Consider the following 24,323-nt stretch of genomic DNA (forward strand, 5'->3'; position numbering starts at 1 on the left):
AAGTTTCTGCTCAGTGTGTCTGCATTGTCTCTAACAGCCACTTTTTGGTGTTGTCTCTATTGGCAGGGTGATGATTTTTTGCTTTTCTCCTGACCAAGTAGATAATTTAACTCTCTCTTGGGTACCCTAACCTTTGCCTTTACCCTCTATTTACTTATCACTGAATCCTCTAACTTCCATGCTGAATTCCTCTTTAGAGCTTAAGCAACTATTGAAAAATAATCAAGAGCGCTCAATGAACATAGAATACCAACTCATATAGCTGCCGGCAAATTACTAGAGGCCTCACATTTAGTCAAGTCTTTCTTGTAGTACTTGTAATTTTATGTCTGTGTAATTGTTACATGTTCTTTTGAAAGAAGCAAATGTATACCAAAATGATCCCCCAAATTTTCACGGCCTACACTTAAATATGTCAGATCTTAAGGCTGAATGAATGATAAATCATTATAGGACTCTCCTGCTTAGAAATATGATAGGCCTACAAACCTCTGGACTCTCCTACTTGGAGATGTGATAAGCCTTGAGCAAAGGATAATTAACATTCTTTAGGTTAAAGATTTGGAGAAACTGCTGTCCTGGGGGCCTAGCCAGCGCCCAAGAATGATATCTCAGGAGACCCCATCGTAAGGGTTGGCACCCCTCCCAGCTGGAACATGCGGGGTGGGCTTTCTTTCTTCAAGGCCTTCTTTAAGTCACCATATGAGTGAGTCATGTTGGAATCTCACCCATGGAGAGAACACTTTGCCTGGGACTGTTTTCCCATTTGGGGCCCTGATTGAGCTGTACTCCGGGATCTCCCAGCTTTAAAGAATTAGGTACTGGAGCCCCCCCTTTCCTCCCCCACCCCCGAATTGGTGATGAATTAATGTATTGTTTTCTGTGTCTTTGTTGCTTTTGCTGTGATTAGCTGTGTTGTTGTTTTAATCCAATGTAGTATTCCCTCTGTCTTTTAATAAAAAACATTATTCATTGGGAGTATGTCATATCACAGGTGCAAATCCGAACCTAACTTAGCTTAATTGAACGGGGGTACAGAAAGAGAATTCAAAGATAAGTCAGGATAGTAGAAGGAAACATTCTGCTGGAGAAGTCTCAATGTAAAAGGCAAAAAGAAGGGTTGTTTTATCATGGGAAGCGGCAGAAGTGGGAGTTCACAGCAAATAGCCCGTTTTTTCAATGAAATATAAAACAAGTTTCAGCTGAGAGTATACAAAAACATACCATGGAAAGTTTGAAAAGAGATGAAAATGTTAAGAACTGCTGTGGTGATTCAGGCAGTTATTTAATTATTGCCTTGAAGTAATGAGTATCCAATTGAAGTGATAAAACAAATTTGCTTGGACCCAGTTTCTGGATTTTCTCTGTAGTACTTGGGAGTAAGAAAATATAATCTGCTACATGATATGGGAACAAGAGACTCAAGAAGACAGTATGAAGTTGAAATGAAACTTTTTTTATTTAAACATTAAAATGTTTTTAATTACATGTAAAAATAATTTTAACATGTCTTTTCAATTGTTTGAGTTCCAAATTCTCTCCTTCCCTTTGTCCTCCTTCCTTCTTCCCTACTAATAAAGCAAGTAATTTGATATAGGCTATATATATACGAAGTCATGCAAAACATATTTACATGTTAGCCATATTGTGAAAGAAAATACATAAAAATGCTTCAATCGGCACTTAGACTAAGTCCTTCAGAATTGTCTTGGATCACTGTATTCCTAAAAATAGCTGTTATTTATAGATTATCATACAATGTTCACTTTGTATCAGTTCATGTCTTTTAAGAATTTTTATTTTTTTAAAGATCTGATCCCTTTAGTAAGAAAAATCTGATGAAACAACATTACTAGGGATTTTTTTCTATGCTAGTATTTAGATTGATGAAACCAAGCATTACTTAAAAAATAACTATAATTTTCATTGTAAATTACTATTATCTGTAAGGCATTCTAAAATTACAGTTGTATTTGACAGAGCATTAAAAATCTTTTTTTCTTCTTTTGATGTCCTTTCTATCTTATACATGAAAACACATAAGAGGTATGTCATGTTCGAGAGCAACCTGGTCACAGATGGTTTCTTTATATCCAGCAAACACAACATTTTTCAGTCTTCTTGTACACCATTATATCATTTGTCCCAGTTATTTCCTGAACATTTTCTGCTTTTTAGGGTCTCCATAAGCAGTTATAGACAAATTTTCTTTCATTATTTTAAGTGTCTTTCTTCAATATTTTTCCCATGAACTATAATACAGGAACCAGCTACTTTAGCTTTCTGACAAAGGTCTACAGTTCTTGACTTCTTGTTTAACCATACTGTAAACAAATTCAGGTTTATTTATTAAACATACCTCAAATACTTCTGTTTGACCCATTTCTTAGAGCAACCACTTAATGTCTTTGAAGGACAGACTTTTGGGTGCATCATATAAAAGTGCATTGTAAATTGTTAAGTGCTACCTTATCCCTATTAGACTGGCTAATAGATCAGAAAAGGTAAATAACAAATGTTGGAGGGGATGTGGGGAAAATCAGACATTAATGGATTCGTGGATTTGTGAACTGATTCAACCATTCTAGAGAGCAACTGGAACTATGCCCAAAGGGCTATAAAATCCTGTATACCCTTTGGCTTAGCAATACCACTACTGTATGCTGTAGCCCAAAAGAGGGAAAAAATACAAAGGAAAAGGACCTATATGAACAAAATTATTTACAGCAGCTCTTTTCTGGGTGCAAAAGAATTAGAATTAGAAAGAATGCCCATCAATTGGAAAACGACTGAACAAGTTGTGGTACATAATTATGATGGAATACTATTGTACTACAAGAAATGACAAGCTGGATGCTCTCAGAAAAACCTGGAAAGATTTGCATGGGTTGATGCAAAGCAAAATGTACTGAGTAAAGTAAGTAACAGCAATATTGTAAGATGATCATCTGTGAAAGACTTAGCAATTCTCAGCAATGTAATGATTTGTGACAACTGTGATGGACTTAGGATGAAAAATGCTATTCATCCCAGAGAAGGAATTGATGGTGCCTGAATACAGATTGAAATATACTTTTTTTTTCCTTCAGTTTTTTTTGGTCTGTTTTCTTCTCAACATGACTATTATGGATGTTTTGCAGGACAAGATATGCATAACATATCAAATTTCTCAGTAAGGAGGAGTGAGAGAATTTGGTTTTTACATGTAACTGGAGAAAAATAAAAAAAAGGTATTATTACCAAGTTAACTATAATTTTTTTCTTAGCTGCATCAAACAATCCCTTTTTTCTGGTAAATTAACTATTTCTGGCTTTTGGGGGCAGGGCAGGGGAGGAGGAAGGCAGTGCAACTGGGGTTAAGTGACTTGCCCAAGGTCACACAGTTAGTAAGTGTATCAAGTGTATGGAGGTTGCATTTGAACTCAGGTCCTCCTGACTCCAGGGCCAATGCTTTACTCACTGCACTACCTAAATGCCCTTCTGGCTTTTATATATTTTAGAACATCAATAGTAACTACTATTGTAATAAAACAAATCAATCAATATCAATACATGAATAAATAATTCATGAATAATACATGAATAAAGTAATAAAACAAATCACAGTTGTAATACCTCACTAGTGTCCTGAAAACCAAATTTGATTATTGAATCATAGAGCCACATATTTTTGAGGAGTTCAGAATGAAATGTTCAGTGGGTCTTTTTCTTCACATTGTGTCATTACAACTCAAAAATATCTAATTTTTGAAAATTCCTTGGGTCACTAGCTCTCACTCTTTTGTCATGGATTTCCCTTGTTTGTTGATTACTAGTTTCAATTAAAGTAGTAGCAGCACTATTGGCCTTCTCTAAGCAAGAGCCCTATGTCTCCTTCCTTCCCATACTGTGCTAAGAAATTGCATTTGTTATTGCTGAGTTTCATTTCATTCTGTCTTGAATCAGGGATGGCTTAAAACTGGCATAGTTGATAAGGACTGAAGTGAAAAAGGTAGGCCTTTTCATGCTTCTGATGGTATATTTTTGCCCTTGGTGATGGCAGATGCTTCCAATTCTTAGGAAATTAAACTGGCCACTTAGCAAGTTTAAGACCAATGTAATATACTGTCATTAAAAACTTAAAAACTGAACCAAAGTATTGATGCTTCAACTTGTATAATTTGTGCAATTACTGTTCTCCAGACCCGCCAACCAGTAGGATGAAGCCTAGGAGAGTCCAGATTCACCACTCCACTGGATTTTGGAACAATTTGGCAGATTCTATCAAAAGAACTGCTTGGGACTTACATGACCTTTAAATTAGCCACATAAATTTTCCCGAAAGGAAATTGATTTTTCACCCAAAACCCTGAAATGCTTCTGGAACTAGATACAGATAAAATGTTCTAATTGTACCACAGTTGATTTGCTGAAGATAAAGGATATATAAAAAAGCTACCACATTCACTACCACCTAGGACTTTCAGTGAAAGTGTCTACAGAGATCAAACCACAAATGTTCTTCTACGTTCCCAGAAATGCACATGAACTAAATGCTTGCCTTTTAAATTCTTTTGGTCTTTGTAGGGTGACAAATTCCTAGCCTAGGTTCTGATGCTATCCAATGTTTTTAGTACCCCCTTTGGAGTTTTTTGGCAAAAATACTGAAGTGGTTTGTAATTTCATTCTCTAGGCTATTTTATAGATGAGGAAACTGAGCCTAACAGGTTTAAGTGACTTGTCTAAAGTCAGTGTCTGAAGCCAGTTTTGAACTAAGGAAGATGAAACTTTCTGACTCCAGGTCTGGCATTGTATTTCCACATATAAATGTAGAAATGTATCTGGCAAATGTCTTCCATACAGCAGGAAAAAATTAAAAAGTAAACTTTGACTTCAGAAGGATGAATTACATTCTATCAGACGTATTAAAATTTTGAGATAGGAGATTATCACATATGAAGGTTAGCAAATAAACTAAAACTTGTCACTACCTACATTTAATACTAATCTATTGGGGTAGCTAGGTGGCACAGTAAGTACAGCACCAACTCTGGAGTCAGGAAGACCTAAGCTCAAACGCAACCTCATACACTTGATACACTTACTAGCTGTGTGACCTTGGGCATGTCACTTAACTCCAATTGCCCTACCTTCTGTCCTCCAAAAAAACCCTAACCTATTGACTTTACCCTTCCTCAGTTTCCTCAAATGTTCAAGTCTGCTGGACTTAATAGTGCTGGTACCCTCTACTAATGGTGGGGAACTTAAAGCCTTGAAGCCACATGTGATCTTCTATGATTTTGGGTGCTCCCTTTTGACTTGAGACCAAATTTCACAGAATTAATTTTTAAGAGGGGATTTTTTTCTGTGAATTTTGGAGTCAAAGGGCTGCAGCTGAGGACATAGAGGGCCACACGAGGCCCTGAGGCTACAGGTTCACACCCTTTTATTTTTGTATTTAGTCAACATGAATTTAAATCTTTTCCAAAACATAGGTTAAGTTGAGAGTGTGTTATTTTGCTTTTGTTTCTGTACAGCCTTTTAGGAACTTAGTAATTTCTTTATCACTACTTCTGGGATAAAATAGTCTTATACATGGGTTCCAAAAGATCAGCTTCACCGGTATAAAATAAGAAAAGACAAAAGTGCCAAAAAAAGTTTAGTGAAACTAACCAATACATATGTCAAACTAACCTAGCTGCTATTCTTGCAAATAGATATTTCATTTCTCATCTTCAGACAGGCATTGACCATGCCTAATATGCAGTCTTTCTTCACATCTGTCTGAAAATTCTTTCAAGGATCAGGTCAGGTTCAATCCCATTATTTGAAACCATACTTGATGTCTCTTGTTAATATTTTCCCTTTTAAAATTACAACAAATTATTACATTATATGTATCATTTGTTTGCATGTTTTACTCTCCAAAGGCTATGAGCTCCCAGAAAGCAGGAACAATTATCAACAAAATGTTTAATTTCCAAGTATATATTCCTCTCCCACTACAATTGTAATTACTAAGATTTAATTTGCTTATTTTCCTCCCCAAACACGAATTTTTTATTCCCTCCCACTCCTCTACAAAAATGCAATACTCAGCCAAGCAGCAACTCAGATTTATTTGTAGCTTAAGATCTGGGGAAAAAGCAAGAAAACCAGCTTAAACAATGTATAGGATCCTTTCCCTTTATGATGAGTGGAACAATGCACGCCACTTGTCCAGCGGACCACGAATGGGGATATACTTGACCCCACAGCCATCAGGAATGAGACATTTCTCAGCTACCATGTCCTCAAATTCATCTGCATTAAACTTCGTGAAGCCCCATTTCTTTGAGATGTGGATCTGCAAGGCATGTAATCAAGTATATAATAATAAGGTAAAGTGGATGTGTCTATATCCTTGTAAAATGCCACTTTCCTACCCAGGTATTTTTCCAGATTTGAGGGTATCCAGAGGAAGAATGGAAAAATTTATTTCCATAAATGTCATAAGAAAACCCCTTGAATACAAACCCTAAATATTTAGGAGACTATGGGAAGGATCTGTTTTATATCCAAAAAACTTGAGCATTTCCTTACCTTTTGGCGACCAGGGAATTTAAATTTGGCTCGGCGCAAAGCCTCAATAACATGCACTTTGTTGTGGACTTTGGTGCGAATAGACATGATCACCTGTCCTATACGTACACGAGCAACAGTACCCTGGGGTTTCCCAAAGGCGCCCCGCATGCCTGTTTGGAGTCTGGAGACAGGAAAAAAATACTACTGTGAAAATGGCATTTAATCTTTCCCTGAAATACTTTCAATATCTGATTTGTTATGGAGAGAAAATTTCCAGCATCAAAAATACCCTGAAATACTTTCAATATCTGATTTGTTATGGAGAGAAAATTTCCAGCATCAAAAATAAAACACAAGAATGAAATGATCAAAATAAATTTTAACTATTTTTAGAAATCTGAGTGTTAAGAATTGTAACCAATATGACCACTGCCAAGGCTTAAAAATAAAACCATATATTTAAATTCTGGATACATGATTTATGTTCTTGAGGAATGTTGCAAGGTTAGGATCTTCCTAACAATTTTTGGACTATCATCAAATCACTGGCTTTGTCAATTTCCAACTAAGTTTCTTCTACATTAAGTTTTTTCTACACCTACATTTACATTTTCTTTCCTTTCTCCTTATTTTTGGAGATTTGGATATGAACTCTCCTCACTGCTTAGTTGCCCCATCAGCTACCTTGCTATTCTTTAGTATGTGACAAAAAAACCAAAACAACCCCCCCCTCCAACCCCCGAACTATTAACAACCTGATAGTTTCCATTTCTGGGTATGGCAGTAAGAGAGGCATTCTGGGTAAATAGAGGGCTTGTAAAGCATTCAGAAACCTACTTCCACCAACCAAACGCAGGCATAGTTACTTTTGAGTAAAAGAAATTCTCACCTATCAGCACCAGCACAAGATAACATTTTGTTGATTCGAATAACATGGAAAGGGTGCAGTCGAACCCGGATGTGGAAGCCATCTTTGCCACAACTCTTCACCATGTATTTGTTGGCACAGATCCGTGCAGCCTCCAAAGCTATGGAGAAAGTATTAAAAGAACCGAACAGTAAATTTAAGAGGTTTGCCCCAAAGTTAGTTTTTTATGGTATTATAATGTGTAGTGGTAAACCAAACTAAATTTGAGAGTTAAGAAATTCCTTTTTCTATTCCTTCATAGTTGACAACGAACTATAATTATGTTATTCAGCTGTAGCAGCCCTTTTTTTGTAAAATAAAAGTTCTTTGTATCTTTAATGTAACTCTAAGGTTGATCAATTTGAACCAGAAGATTTTAAAAACACTGAACGATGCTCAGCTCTCCAATATAAGGTTTTATCTGTTTTTGCTTTTTTACCTTCAGAGGACAGTTGTTCATATTCATCAGACACCATATGACCACAGAGTGGGAACTCATCCACTTTTGCCTTTTTTCGACCTAGGTCAAAAATCCTTATCTTTGCATCTGTAAAAAGGCAAAGAACTTTTAGTTTTAAAGTTGGTTTTAAGCTGAGATTAAAAGGAAGGGGAGATAATATTTTAACATTTTCAAAAGTACAATTCACAGGTGATTTGTCAATTTTTTAAAATACCGTTTAATGGGCTTGGAAGTATGACATAAATAAAAATGACATTTGTGTTACAGCACATATCTTAAGTTTTGGGTATTCATCCTTATGTTTTTATTTCCTAAATAGCACTTACCAGGGACACCTCGGCAGAACCGTGATTTTGGATATGGTTTGTTCTTACAGTATCTGTAACTTAATGAGATAAAGATATAAGATGAAATAAAATTTAAATTAAGTTAGGAAGCATACATTACATGAATGTGAGAAAAGTAGAATTTGGAAAAATATTGACAAAGTGTTAGGGTACAATTTTAATTGATTTCAATTTTAATATTGTAGATTTAAGTTATTTTAATTTTCTAGATGGAATTGGTTAGTGGAATGCTTATTTATCAACGAGTTTTATTTATCAGGTGCAGGTATTGTGGCAAACAGAAGTACTAACAATAACAATTATATTAAATTTTGCCTTCAAGGATTTAACAATTACATTACATGTTAACTGTCTTGTTCAAATATGCTACATACCAATAAGTGATGTCTGAAAAATACTGGCTCATAGTTATTGATGTTAACTTTTAAGTTAGATTATTTTTTCAATTGTTTTTGATGTTCCGCAAAGTGATATTTGTTTTTTTGAGGGGGCATTATTATGGTGGTCATTTTATTTACAATCTAATTTTACAAAGAAGTGAGGCAAACAGGTTTGTCTATGATACTCTAGGTCATAAATGTCTGATATGAACACGGCTTTGAAATTTAAGGATTATTATTGTAGTTACTTTAATGGTTTATTATATACTGCTAGTAATTCAAATGCTGTTAAAGATGCAGTATTTAATCGTTTTAATCTTTATTTACTTGTATTTTCGTGCAATGTAAATTTCCTTTAAGAAAGGGTTTCCAAAGGTTTTTTGTGTTTTATATAATAATTGTGTTAAACGTAAATTAAATAATATAATAGAAAACGTTTGGAACCCGAAGCTTGTAAAATACAGTTAAAGTAGGCTGAGGTAAGAGATTTAGTCCTGTATAAGCCAAATCAAAGAAAACTAATATTCACGGAGGAAAAAAAAACTTACTTAAACGCCATTTTTTTCCCTCTATTTCTCCACGAGGTAAATGAAAACGCATCTCCACACAAAATAAATCAGCACAATATAAATTCAAATAGTCATTGGCGTTTACTCAGCACAAAAATTAATTGCTACGTACAAAATAAATTTGTTTTTTTATGACTTTCTTATATAAAAAGGGCAAAAAATATAGAGTACTTACCAACGAGCAGGGCGGCGACCCATACTCAAAGCCGACAAAGAAAGTTCAACGCCTGCGCAGTCCTTAAATACAGTCTCAGGTTTTCGCGCGCATTTCAAAGAGGCGGAGTTGAACATACTGCCCTAGAAAAATACTACTAAAAATCCTACCACGATATAGGTAACCTCATTTTATTCACATTTGTTTATTATCAAGTCAAGCTACTCTAACAAATAACATGGATTAAAAACTAAAATACAAGAAAATCAAACCCGTATCACTAAAAAAACAATGCAAATGCTACTATCAAAAAACCAAATATAAACTTAATGGAATATAAACACCAAGAAAACATACCATTAACAATACCAAATGAAACTTCTCACATTAAAACATAAACATAAGGAACACATAAAAACATTATATGATGTAAAAATAATTTAAAACAGCAAATCTGAAATGAAATAAAAACGAGAACACTTAAAAAAACAAAAAATCTGAAAAATGAGAGCCTTGCACATCATAAAAATGGGAAGAACTACAGAATGTATTTACATAAAGAAGCAAAAAACCTAACATTAGAAAAAACTATTTAAAATTTAAAAAACTAAAAATTGTTGTTAAACCTCCAAAAGGCCTCCCTCTAATTTTAAACAAAAACAAATCTTTGTAACAATTTTGCATACATAAACCAAATAAAACTATATTCTTCCAATCAAGAAATATAACTTTCTCCAGACTACTACCACCATGGTTCATTAAATAATTAACAATATAGAAATTTGAAACTGATTAAATAAAACATTTTAAAATTTAATATTTATTTCCTTTGCAATTTTACTTTTATATAAATATTTTCCTCGCTCTCCTTTTTGTGTACTTCAATTTACATATGCCTATTAAAAATAATTTTAGTCAAAAATCTCACAATCTAATGTAATTTAAAAAATGCAAAAGAAAAAATACAAACTAAACTAAAAAAAACCAAGAAAATGCAAAATAAGTTTTATTTTTTCTCATACATGTATATATATATATATGCGTGTGTGTGTGTGTGTGTGTCTGTGAGTGGAGAGGACATATTTTTTCTCGTACATGTATATGGGAGAGAGAGAGAGAGAGAGAGAGAGAGAGACAGAGAACGAGAGAGACCGAGTGAGACCGAGAGAGAAGGAGAGACACCGAGAGAGACCGAGAGAAACAGTCAGAGAAGCAAAGACAGAGAGAGAGAGCTTGGAGAGAGAGAAAGAGACAGAGAAGGAGAGACAGAGAGAGACAGAGAGAGAAGGGAGAGAGAGAGAGACAGAGAGAGACTGAAAGAGTGAGAGACAGGGAGAGAGCGAATGAGAGAGAGAGAGAGAGAACGAGAGAGACCGAGAGAGCGTCAGAGATCCAAAGACAGAGAGAGAGATATAGGTGGAGAGAGAGAAAGAGAGAGAGAAGGAGAGAGAGAGAGAGAGAGACAGAGAGAGAGAGGAGGCTAGGTGACCCCTCCCTCCCACCGCCCCGCCTCGCGCCTCGCTCCACTCCGCCCCACTTGCACCTCGCTCCGCCCCTTCGCGCCTCTCCCACGACACACACCCCCCGCTCCGCACCCCGCCTCGCGCCTCACTGCCCCTTCGCGCCTCTCGAGAATCTCGCACTGCCTCGCGAGCTCCCCACCCAGCCTCGCAAGCGCCTCATTCCGCTTCACGCCGCAGGCCGCCTCGCGCGGTTCGTCTAAAACTGCTGAGGTAAAATTTATTTTCAGAAATGTTAGTTTAAAAATTGTTTTGAGGAAAATACATTCAAAATCATTAGCAGATACCGCATGATATTTTATTGTACCCTGAATAATTTCTTTAAAAGGCCCAAGTCACAAATGTTCCTACGTAAAATTGTTAGGTCAAGGATATATCTGTGAACTAACCGCATTTAATTTTTTTTTCTTTACAGATTTTCTTGAAAAAATGATGGAAGCGGATCGTCCAGGGAAGTTATTTATAGGAGGCCTCAATAGAGAAACAAATGAAAAAGATCTTGAATAAGTTTTTGGAAAATATGGCCGCATAGTAGAAGGTAACTATGAACGATGTACTATCTAAAAAAAATTTTTTTTCCTAGGCAAAGACAATTATTTAAGGTGTTGTAGAAAGAAAAAATCCATGATATGCCATACTAACTCAAATCTGTGGAGTTAAGACAAACTTCCATTAAAAACCTTACACTTAATATTTTTAAATTTCTTTGATAGGTTAATATAAAAATTTTTTTTAAAACCTTTTTTGTTTCAGTTCTATTGATGAAAGATCAGGAAACCACCAAATCCAGAGCCTTTACTTTTGTTACTTTTGAGAATCCCGCAGATGCAAAAGATGCTGCAAGAGACATGAATGAAAAGGTAGTTTTTCATTTGCAGCTCTATATTTCAGACTTTTTCCATTTTTCAAATACATTCCACTGAAAACCTTGGCAGATGTTCTTGTTGAATGGTTAAATTACATCACAACAGTTCCACAGTCTTCAAAACACCAACCTTTAATTTTTAAAGTGTTTCCAAACTTTAAATGATTTACCTTTTCCAAATAATATTTTAAGGAATCACTTCAAGTGTTTGTCTTTCATAAAGTCTCTATTATTGTACCTGTTGTAGTTTCACTGTCATTTTGTCAGGATAATCTTCCATGAACAACATTTTTTACTATAGTCTTTTGTAACTAAAATAACTTTGGAAGTTCAGTGTCATCCTAACACAAATGTACATTCTTTTTTGTTAACCCTTAATTATTTTTTCTTTAAATTTCATTTTCCATTTCTATTAAAAGGGATCCAGTGGTTTTAGCCAAGATCATTTGTTCCATATTTTTAATCAACTACAACATTCTATCACATTTTATCCTTACAATTCCAAAAATATTTCAACTCAAACTAATTTCTCCTTTTTCAATACCTATTAAGTTAAATATGTGGAATCAGTGATACTTAAAACACAAAGGAGACTTACCCAGCTATAATCGAGAAAAATTTCAGACTAGTAATAATAACAGGTGAGGTCTAGATGAAAAGTCAGGTTTTACATTTTATTTGATAACCTTTAGAAAATATGTTTATGAACCAAAGGAAGATGAAATTAAAAATATTCAAGCAATCTAATTCTAATAGTTTTTAAAAAGAATAATCACAGAAGCCAATAATCTGAAAAATTCAAAGAAAGAAGCACTGAATTCTAAAACATTTAAACCATGAATTGAGAAAAAATCCTTTGAAATCATATTATAGAAATCTTTTACATAAACCAGTATGAGAGATGAATGGTGTCCCGAGGGAGCTGGTTGGTTTGATTGGAGTAATAGCTTCAGATTTCAATAGAAAAATTTATTTTGTATATTAAACTATTGAATTTGAACAAATGCTGGAATATGCACATCTTAATTCATAAGCATTTTGAACAGTGCCATAGTAACATAGTAACATCCTTAAAAGAAAAATGCAGAGAGCTGAGTTGGATGGTAGCAAATCAAGTTTTCGCTGCCTCCCCCAAAAAAGGAATAATGTACTATGTGATATATGTTTATGGTTTGTGATGTTAGTATGTAACTGGGGTCAAGGAAAATGAAGGGAATTTCTGTTTTTTAAGTTTGCTTTTTGTAAGTTAGTTATATGTAAAATACTACCAAGTCAAGCTACTATCTACTCACAGCAATACTTACAAGTTATCAAAACATATGAAATATATTGTTTAAAAATTGCAGAATGCTTGATGTCAAATATTTGATCACCATGATTCATAATCACTTTTCTGTTTGCAAAGTTCATTTTTGCCTTACAACAGCTCTGTGAAGTGGATGATGAAACAAACTGAGGACCAGAGAGATTAATTTGACTTCCCTAAGGTTGTATGCAACTAGTATGTGGCTTAGTGGGGTCTAAAATGCGGATTTACTCACTTGGTATCTAACATTGTTTTCTACTACATAACCCCATCTCAAATTAGGAAGCAGAAGGTAGCTGGCAGTCTTTTTTTTTCCCCTTGATTCCAAAGTCGGTATAAGAACACCAAACACAGGTATTTTGGGGGGTTACTCATGGATTTTGTAAAATTTTCCAGCATTGGCAAGGCTTATTAGATGTCAATTTAATGCTGTCTTTGAAAGGAAAATATCTCTTATCAAAGAAAATTGAGCAGTAAAATAACATTTAAAAACAAATCTCAAGAAGCGAGGTTTTTTAACTAAAGTTCATGTTAACATTTGATAAAATAATTGTTCCTTTTAGTCCTTAGATGGAAAATCAATTAAGGTGGAACAGGCCACCAAACCATCATTTGAAAGAGGTGGTAGGTGGGACCCACCCCCTCCAAGAAGCAGAGGTCCTACAAGAGTTCTTAGAGGTGGAAGAGGAGGAAGTGGTGTAGCAAGAGGGCCACCTCGTGGAGGGCACATGGGTAATATAGTACTCAAATGCCTGAACTGACAGAAAGGCCCAACACCATAATATTTGTTTTTGTTAAATGAGCTTTTGTTTATTCTTAAACTAAAAAGGAAGGAAGAAAAAAACACTTCCTGTGCACTTGTGGGTGAAGTTAATTAAAATACAGGTGAAATTTCATGATCCCCCTAAAATAGTATAGTTGAAGTTTCACCATGCTTTTGTCTTCTCTCAAAGGGAAAGAAAAGACAAATGCCATTTAAAATTATATCCGATTTTGCAAATGTATTTGAAAAAATTCATTTTGTTGCATTGCATAAATTATGTGGATTATTAGGTAATGCAAAAAGTCATTTTCCTATTTGTGGGGCTCTTGATAAGAAATAGTTTTCCTCACAACTTCAGAAAATCCAGCATATTAATATGTTTATGCATTCCACTATGGAATAAAAGTCTTTCTAAAACCGAAAATTTTTGTGATATCAAGCTCATGGTTTATATCCTCTGTTGGAGGCCTCACTCTAAAATTTTATAGTTTGTCAGTTTTTGACAGATTTTGTGTATGTTGGAGCTCTTGAGAATTTAGGGTCATTTCTTTATGACAATGTGAGGTTCAGGGTGGAACTGGAAAATTTGTATAATGATTTTATTTGTGTTAAGCTGGAGCTAACATTTCCTAAAACGTGATGGTATCTATCATATCTTTTGATTCAGGTAATACACTTACTACTTTGTGAAAACATGGAGCGGTGACAAGAAGATATAGCAACAAATTGATACCAAATTCTATACCACTGCAAAAAAATGCGTTGAAATTGAAATTCAATATTATTTGATCATATGTTTTGATTCAGTTGATGGTAACCATACTAATAGTTTAGCCTTTTTTTTCTTTGCATAGATGACAGTGGATATTCTCTTAATTTCACCATGGGTTCTTCCAGGGGACCACTCCCAGTTAAAAGGGGTCCACCTCCACGAAGTGGGGGACCACCACCTAAAAGATCTGCACCTTCTGGACCAGTGCATAGCAGTAGTGGAATGGGAGGAAGAGGTAAATTCTCCATACATTGGAAAGGTTCATATCTATAAAAATCATTTAGGATTAGTAAATTTAATCAGTAATGAAATTTCTTTTGGAAGGAACTATGTTTTAGAGAGTTTCATGTGGAAGACTACCAAATACTAAGTTTCTGTCATGAAGAAAAACTTATATTTCTTTGAGACAATAAAAGTCAGGCATATAATGCATACAGATAATTGGAATGTTAACAGTACAAAATCATTCCTAAAAATCATCGAAAATAGGTTTATAATTACAGTAAGAGATAGTTGAATTGCTCTAGAATCATTATTTTACAGTATAAAAGCTGAGGTTTAAAGACTGCTAGACTTTTTAAAGATGAGAAAAGAACAGTCCAAAGTAAGAAAATCCACAAGATTGTAGGCAGGAGGAAGTTTATGTTAGTATGTAATGGGAGAAAGTATTTTCAAAGGTGTTCTTGAGTGCACAAGAATAAATATAAAATTATATAGATTATAAAGAAAATCCATTTTATTGAAAGTTATTTTTAAAAGTTGACAAGTTTTATTAGGTAAAAGCTTGTAATAGAGAAGGAAAAATGTTAAGGGGTTAGATAACAGAAGCTGTCTTAGATCCCTTTGTTGATTTTGTGGGGAATTAACATAATTATAACTAACATTTATGTAATGTGCTGATGTTTGCAAAAACATTTTGTGTTTTATCCTCTGAACAACCCTGAAAGGTCCTGCCCATTTTACAGAGGAGAAAACTGAGGAAGATTTAACTGGTATGCTGAAGGTCACAGATAGAGGCAAAACTTGAACTCACATCTCTCTTCCTTACATAAGGCGTCATTTTGTAAGAATCGCATTCATGGCATTTAGCGGCCTTCAGAGGGTAGCATCAAATTAGGAATTGGAGTTAAAAGGATAATAGATTAAGGAATATTCTAGAGGTCAGTAACAGAAAAGTTTTAAAAACAAGTTACCTTCCTAATCAATCCTCCATCAAAATATTATTTTGCCTTTAGAATATTTTTTGAACTGCATAAGAATAAGAACTGCCAGAATAGAGTTAAAGGGTAGAAGCAATGGGTATAAACTAATGAGAAGTCAGTCTCATTAAAGAGTATTCTTTTATTGATAAGGAAGTTGGTAAAGAAAAGATAATCTGAAAAAAGCAAAGCTTTGAGTGGAAACAGTTGACTGTTTATATTGGAGTAATTTGGAGGTCAGAAATTTCATTCACCTGGCAGATATTTCCAGAAGTATGTCATCAATAACTTTATGTTAATCTTCTGAGTTTTAAGGATTAATACATATAAACACCCTGCAGCTTGGAGGGTTTCCATGATTGCCAGGCAATCTCATAGGCATTAAATGTCCGTGTCTGATTACTTTAGTTTTCACTATTCTGGTACCAGTACCCATTCTCTTGGGTGCACATAAGCTCAAGTGCATTTGTATTATTTCTCCTATAAGACCCAACAAGAGTAACTGTTGTAGTTACAGTTTTTCGCACATCAACACTTAAATAAATTTTTGTTCAGATGTTTCATCTAGTTGAATTAAGAGCTGCATAGTAAGTCCTTTTTCTTTACTTAAATTGGCCTGTTATTTTTTCATTTCTTTGTTACTTAACTACATTACTTCAGATGTTAGTTTGAAATTTTCAAACATTTTTTAAGGGCCAGTGTCTCATGGAAGAGATAAATATGAAGGTCCTCCACGAAGAGAGCCAGTGTCATCATGCAGAGATGAGTGTATGTCACCAAGAGATGATAGTGACAGTACTAAAGTGAGGTAAGTAAAATAATGTAATATTTTAGTTGAGGAGAGTTTTTATTTTATATTATGTAATTCACCCTTTAATTTTAGTTATTCAAGCAGAGATTATGCAAGTTCTCAGGATACCAGAGATTATGCTCCACCTCCAAGGGACTATACATACCGTGACTATGGCCATTCTAGCTCACGTGATGAATATACATCTAGAGGATACAGGTACAGTATCATCAAATTAGTTTATTTCATGAAGATGTACATGATTTAAGTTTTAATAGTTTTTACTTAGTACATTTTCTTTATTTAGTGACCATGATAGTGATGGCAGAGGTCGTGATAGAGACTATTCAGCTCATCCAAGTAGATGATCCTACAGAGATTCTTATGAGAATTATGGTAAGAACATAATTTTTAAAATCATAAACCACAAGCACATAGCCCTCATTAGCAACTTTAAAAAAAAATATTTAGTCTTTTGCTAACTTGAATTTGTAAGTTTTATTTTCTAAGAAATTGCTTTAGTTAGACTTTTTTTTTAGTTAAACTTTTTAAAGTCTTCATGGAAGAATTGGCATTCACAGTTTTTCTTCCCAGTGGTGAAAATACTGGAGAAAGTACAATGGGAGGTCAGTAGTACAAAATTGTAGCTTATACCTGGAAAAGGTCTGCTTCAGTCTTAAAATAAGGATGATATTTATTATGTATTTTTTGTCTTTTAATCTTCAAGCATTAAATTCATTCACTGTCTATATAAATTTGCAGCAAAGACAAATTTCCCTGCAAAAAGTAATTAAATATTTATGTAAAACTAGATTTAAATGTTGATATTTGCTATTTAATTATCTGTTGATCCTACAGGTAGTGCTCTTCTGCTCGAGGGCCTCTTCCCTCTTATGGAGGAGGTAGTTGCTATGATGATTATAGCAGCCCAAGAGATGGATATGGTGGAGGTCGTGAAAGTTACTCAAACACCGGAAGTGACATCTATTTAAGTGGTCATGATCGTGCTGGCAGACAAGAGAGAGGGCTTCCTTCTTCTATGGATAGGGGATATCCTGCCCCTTGTGATTTGTACAGCAGTTCAAGCCCTGGAGTGGCAAGAGGCATTGGCTGTGGGGGAAGCCGATCTGAAAGAGGAGGCAGAAGCAGATATTAAAAGAAATATAAGCTTTTCCAACCAAAATGCCTTTTCAAAGAAATTGGGAATCAAGTTTATTTTGTTTAAGTGTCTAGGAAATTACACTTTGTTGTTTTGTGCCTTCTAAGTAGCCTTTATGATATTCCATTCTTGCAAAAGCTAAAATTGTTTTAAAAAAATTAAAAAGAGTTCATATTTCTTTCGTGCAGTAAATGATAAAATTTGAAGTTAGTGTTGTGATTTTGAAAATAAAGTTTTTCTGAACTTATTTGGTTTTCTTGCCAAATTAGACATACTAAGATTGATGTCTGCGAAATAACTAAGTCATCTAAGATGGAAACTAAACTAATATGGAAATTCTGTGAATGAGGGTGGTTTGTGGTAGTTTTAGGGGACCATGTGTTTAATAGGATAGGAGAAATAAAGACACAAACATAAACAAGTTTACATATGCACGTGTATTAATTAACAATGCATAAAATTTTAACTATTGAGTAAATCTGAAAAACAGCAAAAATTAAGAATTTTCAAGAAGTTGTCCTGGAAAAATGAAAACTTTGTCATTTGACATTGACTCTACAAGACACCAGATGAATGTCTTTGAAATATAAATACTGAGTAGAGTGTTGATTTTTTCAGTGTGAGATAATTTTTCTTGAGGTTAGTGAAAGACATCCCGAAGTAGTGGAAATAATTCATACAAAGGTTAAAAATGAGCTCAGAACAGGTGAAGATATGATTTTGGTTGTAGAACTTTTAAAGCCCTTAATCAGGTCCCTTGAAATTAATGGCAGTGGTAATTTTAGGAAGGCATTTCAGTTCGTACCTGATGGTAGCAGCAATCTGGGCCTGGAGTCAGGAACGCCTGAGTTCAAATGTGTCCTTAGACTCTAGCTGTGTGACCTTGGGCAAGTCACTTCACCTAATTTGCCTCAGTTTCCTCTGTAAACTGAGCTGGAGAAGGAAATGGCAAACAAATTACATTATCTTTGCTAAGAAGACCCCAAATGGGGTTGTGAAGAATGAGATGTGACTGAAATGACACCAAACAGGACTTAAAAAACACCAAAACAAAAACCAAATGATTCCCTTGGGCTGTAATGTAATGGGAGACAAGGAGCAAAGTATAAAATATATACAGTAATGGAAGGGCATACAAAAGGAAGATACTCATGGAAAGTGGTCAAGATGCAGAGTGCTATTTAAGCTATGCCTTAGTTTCTTCAAGAGGTAATGGCACGTATGTTACAGAGGTGGTGTGAGATTTTTAAAAGCATTTAACACAGTGTCTTATCATATAGGCTTATTCCCACTGTGCCTTACCTGCTGAGTATTTGGGATACTATTCCAAACAATTTAAAAACAGTAGGTTGTGTTTCTATATCAAAAGTAAGCAAGCATTTACTAACATAATGAGCAATAAAAAAAAACCTAACCCCACTTTTGTTGTTAAGTTGTTTAGATACTTTCTTTTTCTTTCTTTGCTTCTTTTTTTTTTTCAAAAAAGGATAGTGTTCAGTAATGCAGTAGGTTAAACTATTTGGATTAATTTAGGGTCTGCTTTTTTCATTTAAAAAATAAACTTAGTAATATTTAAAATAATAGTGTAATTTTTCCCTAAAGTCTTTTTCAAAAAAACTTGGGTCCTTTTTCTTATTATGCAAAAGTCAATTTTAGTGTAAAGTTATTTAACATGATCAATTTTGTTAAAATAATGAAAAACAGAAAGTACAAAAAACTTTATCTTTCATGTTACGTCACAAGATCATGGAAGAACATACACAATATAGTTATAAACATTAAATTATTAGCTAATTGGGTAGTTTTCCTCCCAGTAATATTACTATTGGATATTAAAAAATTACTTCATTTGGCAGTCATTCTAGAATCAATTTCTAGGCTACTGAGGACATCGGGTATTTAATATTTGATTTGCAAAATAAATGGCAACTTCCCATCTCTTTCTAAAGTCTGCTTCATTTATTTCACTTTTGTAAGATGAAAATTGAAATCTTGCTCAAAGTCCTGGTCCTCATCAATCACAATTAGGTGCTAAGGATTCAAGAGACACAGAATGAAGACATTCTTTATTCATTAAAAAATCTTTAAGGCAGTAAGTTCTATAAATAGGTTAGGGTGATAGGTTTCAGAGAGATAGGCAGGTACAGAAAGGTATAAATACTGACTAATGGACAGATAGGAAAGACTGGCAGGTAGGTTGACAGAAAAGTAAATGGGCAGATGAAAGAATGAAGACATGTAAAGATGAAAGACAGATACAGAGAGTAGTGGAGAGAGGAAAGAAGAATGCAGGCAGAGTGGCTGATGGATAGATAAATAGAAATATCCATGTGTGTGTGTGTAACGTGTACATAGGTGTAAGGATGAATAGATAATAGAGACATAAAAATTAGAAATAGGGATAATTGAAGGCAGATTGGCAAAGAGATTTCATGTATACATACATACATACATACATATATATATATATATATAACCAATTGATTCAAAACCAATTCACAAAATCAATTTATTGCACCCCTCATAAGAAATTTGTCTATCAGTCAAAGCTTTTTTTGGTAGTGGTGGCAACAATAGATGTGGTAACATAGATGATTGAAACAGTGAACACAAAGAAAGAGATCTCCAGATTATTTCTGAACTTCTGCATTCTTAGCATGATCACTGAACTGGTGATCAAACTACACAACTGGACCCTAACAGGGTCTAATCAAAACCAGAACCAGATCACAAGGGGAATCTCTGAGTAATCCACTGCGGTGCTTACCAGACCAGAGACCCTGAACCAGACCACTTAACCAGCAATCAGGACCCTCTCGACCCTCAGTAAGAAACATAATTGTCGTCCCTAACTTGGGTTGAACCAGACTTTTCCTGACTGTCAAAACTCAGAGTTTCTCAGGCCAGTTATAGCTTAATTTAGTCACCTAAGTCATAACAGCTTGCTGCTGGAGTGATTTCCAAATTAAGGATCCCCAAAACTTCATCAGATTGACTATCAAAATGTAAGAGGCAAAAAACAAAAATAAAATATGAACAATATTGCTGTGTGGTTATTTGTTTGTTTTTTGAGGTGCAGAGGTGTCCCCTTCAAAATTCTCCAAGCCAAATATCCTTTTATGCTCAGTGGAGATTTCCTGAATTTGTGATGCGAGAAATATCTCCTCTCTGAGGTCATGCAGTGGATAACTGCTGCCAAATTATATATTAAATCTAAAGCAGAAAATATGGAGGTAAAAGGAAAATCTATTTTATTATTATGCTGAAGCATAGGTTTAAGTCTCATAGAAAACTTGAACTTTAAGTGGATTCTGACAAGGGACTTTTAAAAAAATTTTGTTTAAAGTTTTGGGTTCAAAATTCTATATATCCTTTCCTCTCTCCCCATTCCTTGAGATGGTAGGTAATCATATATAAATTGTACATGTGCAATTATGTAAAACATTTCATTTTGTAGAAGAAGACTTGAACAAGAGAAAAAAAGAAAGAAAATGAAAATAGTCTGCTTTAGTCTGTATTAAAACAGTATCAGTGCTTTCTCTGAAGATGGATAGCATGCTTCATCATTACTCGTTTGGGGTTGTCTTGTATCAATCATTGTATTGCTGAGAAGAGCTAAGTCAGTCATGGTTCTTCAATGAACAATATTGTACAACAGTCTTCTGGTTCTGTTTACTTCACAATGCATCAGTTCATGCATATCTTTCCAGGTTTTTCTGAAATCATCCGATTTGTCATTTCTTATAGCATAGTAATATTCCATTGCAACCACATACCACAGCTTGTGTAATAATTCCCCAACTGATGGGCAGCCTGTTGGTGTCCATTTCTTAGTCACCACAAAAAGAGAAGCTATAAATTTTTTTTTGTACAGATAGGCCCTCCCCGACTTTTTAAAAAAATATCTTTGGGATAAAGACCAAACAGTAGCATGCTTGTTCAGAGTATGCACACTTTTATAGCCCTTTGGGCAAAGATCCAAATTGCTCTCCAGAAAGGCTGGATCAGTTCACAACTCCACCAACAGTGCATTAGTGTCCCAGTTTTCCCACATCACCTCCAACATCCAGCATTTTCCTTTGTTGTCTTTCTAGTCAATCTGAGAGGTGTCAGGTGGTACCTCAGAGATGATTTACTTTGCATTTCTCTGATCAACAGTGATTTAGAGAACTCTTTCATATGACTATAGATGACTTTGGTTTCTTTGAAAACTGTGGTTCATATCCTTTGACCTTCCATCAATTTGGGAATGACTTGTATTTTTATAAATTTGACTCAGTTCTCTATATATTTGAGAAATAAGGCCTTAGCAGAGATATTTGTTGCAAGTCCCGTCCCCCAACCTTTTCCGCATTCCTTTTAATTTTGCTTGCATTGGTTTTTTTTAATTTAATGTAATTAAAATGAACGATTTTGCATTTTGTAATGATTTTTATGGGAAAGGTTATGTCAGCATTAAAGAAAAACAATTCATTTATGCCTTGTAATCTCAAATATTCCTCTTAGGCCATAAATGTGAAAGAGAATATAGAGCCATAATCCTAAACTTCCTTCAATGTCATAGAAGTTGAGCAAATTTAGTTAGAGAGAGTCATCATCTCATTTCATCTCATAGAGGGTGGGAATCCTCATCTAGAAGTTCTATAGGTAAACCAAGTTAGGTTATAAACTATGTTTAGACGATTTCATAATAGTCTGATTGAGTGGGAAGATTTACATGGCACCAAGGAGTCAGGGACAATTGAGATTCTTCCCCTAGCTTCTAGCCTAAGGAGTACTTGTTTTAGACTACATAAATTTTCATATCCCATGGGATAGATTTTGGTCAGATGAAGTTAATATTAAGGCAGACTTTTCAAGCGAGATGTCTCTGAGTCTCAAATAATAATAGAAAATAAAGCTCTCCCAAGGAAGAGAAATTATGGCCAGGATGTGGGTGCTAAGTGCGCTGGCATCTTTCGCCTCACTAAAATAAACCAAACCAAAAGTTAAGCCTGACAACTTTTTACCATTAGCCTGAAGAATTCCACAACATGCTTCACTGATTCACCAATTTTTAACTGATCTATTGAGCTCAGAGTTTTTTGGCACCTATTGGAAAGTCTGCTTGGGTGGGCAGAAGGAGGAGGAGGAAGAGGAGGAGGAGGAGGACGAGGAGGAGGAGGACGAGGAGGAGGAGGAGGGGGACGAGGAGGAGGAGGAGGGGGACGAAGAGGAGGAGGGGGAGGAAGGGGCAAGAGGAAGGCGATAAGGAGGAGGAGAGGGAGAGGAGAAGGGGAAGGAGGAGGGGGGAAGGAGGAGGAGGGGGAGCAGGAGGGGGAGGAAGAGAAGGAAGAGGGAAGCGGAAAGGGGAGCAGGAGAGAGAGGAAGGGTAGAAGGAGGGGAGCAGGAAGGGGAGGAGGAAGGAGAGGAGGAAGGAGAGGAGGAGGAAAGAAAGCAAGGCCCGGCAGCCTTTCAACCACTCCCTTCCATGGCTTGGCAAAGGGACCGGAAGTAAGAGTGAGGTGCGTGGAAAACAATGATGCTTGTGCCTCCTCTGAACCTCGACCCCCAGTTGTCAAGACAAAAACGCAAGCATCAGTCGGCCAGAGGCAACACTGCCCTCCCCACGCCAAGCATCCAAGGAGGATGTGACAATGCAGTCTGAAATACTCCAAGCACCTCCACCTCAGGACCGCAGTTGGCAAATAGCGCTTTCCAAAGCGCCACCCTGCAGAGACCCGGGCTCAGCCAAAGAGAGCCTGTGTGCCTGGGATAATGAGATGCTGTGACCGAAACTGGACCATCTGGAAGCCAGGAGCTACCCCAGGAGAGGATGGGAGGGGAAGGCAGGGAGGAGAAGGGATGATGGAAAGGGGAAAAGATCACACAAATTTCTCACCTTGGGAAGCAAAGGACGCTTCCCTATGAACATTACTAAAGGCTCTTAGAAAACACTACTGTGCAGATGAACTTTAAAAAAGGATGTTAAAAAAGGAACGTAAATTTGCGATTTCCACATTGGGCAGCTGCCCCAGGTGCCCTCCTTAGAGAGAACCCTGATTACAAGTGCCATTTTATCAACCGGTTCGCTGAACTAAACATACAATTAGGTACTGGTTCTGCTGAACGGTGGCAATCAACAGAATTCCACCTCTGAACTTCCCTCTCAACCTGGTGCAACAGATGTTTCCCACTGACCTTTCTAAGTTGGCTTGTGCTGCCCAAAATTTTTTATTCCATTCTTTTGTAGGTTCTGCCACTCTAGGATTTGTTTTAGGACATTATTTAAAGGTGTTTGGAAGGGGTTGGGGAAGAGCTCAGGTGAGTCCCTGCCTTTTTGACATCACCTTGGTTCTGCCCCTGCTATAAATATTTTAGAAAATATGGATTCTTTTCCTTTTTCCTTGATCACCTTGAGAAACATACCTAATAGTGGAATTGCTGAATCATAGAGTTTATACAGTTTAATAACTTTTGGGGCATAATTCCAGATTGTTCTCCAAAAGGACTAAATCATTTTACAGGTTCACCAACAGTGTATTAGTGTCCTAATTTTTCACATTCCCTCCAATATTTATCACTTATTATTTATCATTTATTATTATAC

General features: G+C 35.5%; 1 protein-coding gene and 1 pseudogene across 1 annotated transcript; one reads left to right on the forward strand and one right to left on the reverse strand.

Annotated features, from left to right (window-relative positions):
- Positions 1 to 5,905: 5,905 nt before the first annotated feature.
- Positions 5,906 to 9,404, reverse strand: LOC118833339 (60S ribosomal protein L10-like). Its single transcript, XM_036740701.1, has 6 exons — positions 9,382 to 9,404; positions 8,237 to 8,295; positions 7,890 to 7,997; positions 7,433 to 7,571; positions 6,562 to 6,724; positions 5,906 to 6,325 (listed from the first exon to the last, which is right to left on the reverse strand). Exons 1-6 carry the CDS (start codon positions 9,402 to 9,404, stop codon positions 6,167 to 6,169), a joined length of 651 nt encoding a protein of 216 aa, XP_036596596.1. The 3' UTR covers positions 5,906 to 6,166.
- Positions 9,405 to 11,309: 1,905 nt separating this feature from the next.
- Positions 11,310 to 17,836, forward strand: LOC118833338 (annotated as a pseudogene).
- The last annotated feature ends 6,487 nt before the right edge of the window (positions 17,837 to 24,323 follow it).

Source organism: Trichosurus vulpecula, unplaced genomic scaffold (assembly GCF_011100635.1).
Source record: "Trichosurus vulpecula isolate mTriVul1 unplaced genomic scaffold, mTriVul1.pri scaffold_40_arrow_ctg1, whole genome shotgun sequence".
In the NCBI taxonomy this organism is placed as follows: domain Eukaryota; kingdom Metazoa; phylum Chordata; class Mammalia; order Diprotodontia; family Phalangeridae; genus Trichosurus; species Trichosurus vulpecula.

What these genes read in the sequence shown, in the direction of transcription:
- LOC118833339 (XM_036740701.1), bottom strand. Translation starts at nt 9,404, where the DNA reads ATGGGTCGCCGCCCTGCTCGTTG. An exon ending in GTTCTGCCGAGGTGTCCCTG is followed by an intron (nt 7,998 to 8,236) that starts GTAAGTGCTATT and finishes GCCTTTTTACAG; the next exon opens with ATGCAAAGATAAGGATTTTT. An exon ending in AATTCCCTGGTCGCCAAAAG is followed by an intron (nt 6,326 to 6,561) that starts GTAAGGAAATGC and finishes CATGCCTTGCAG; the next exon opens with ATCCACATCTCAAAGAAATG.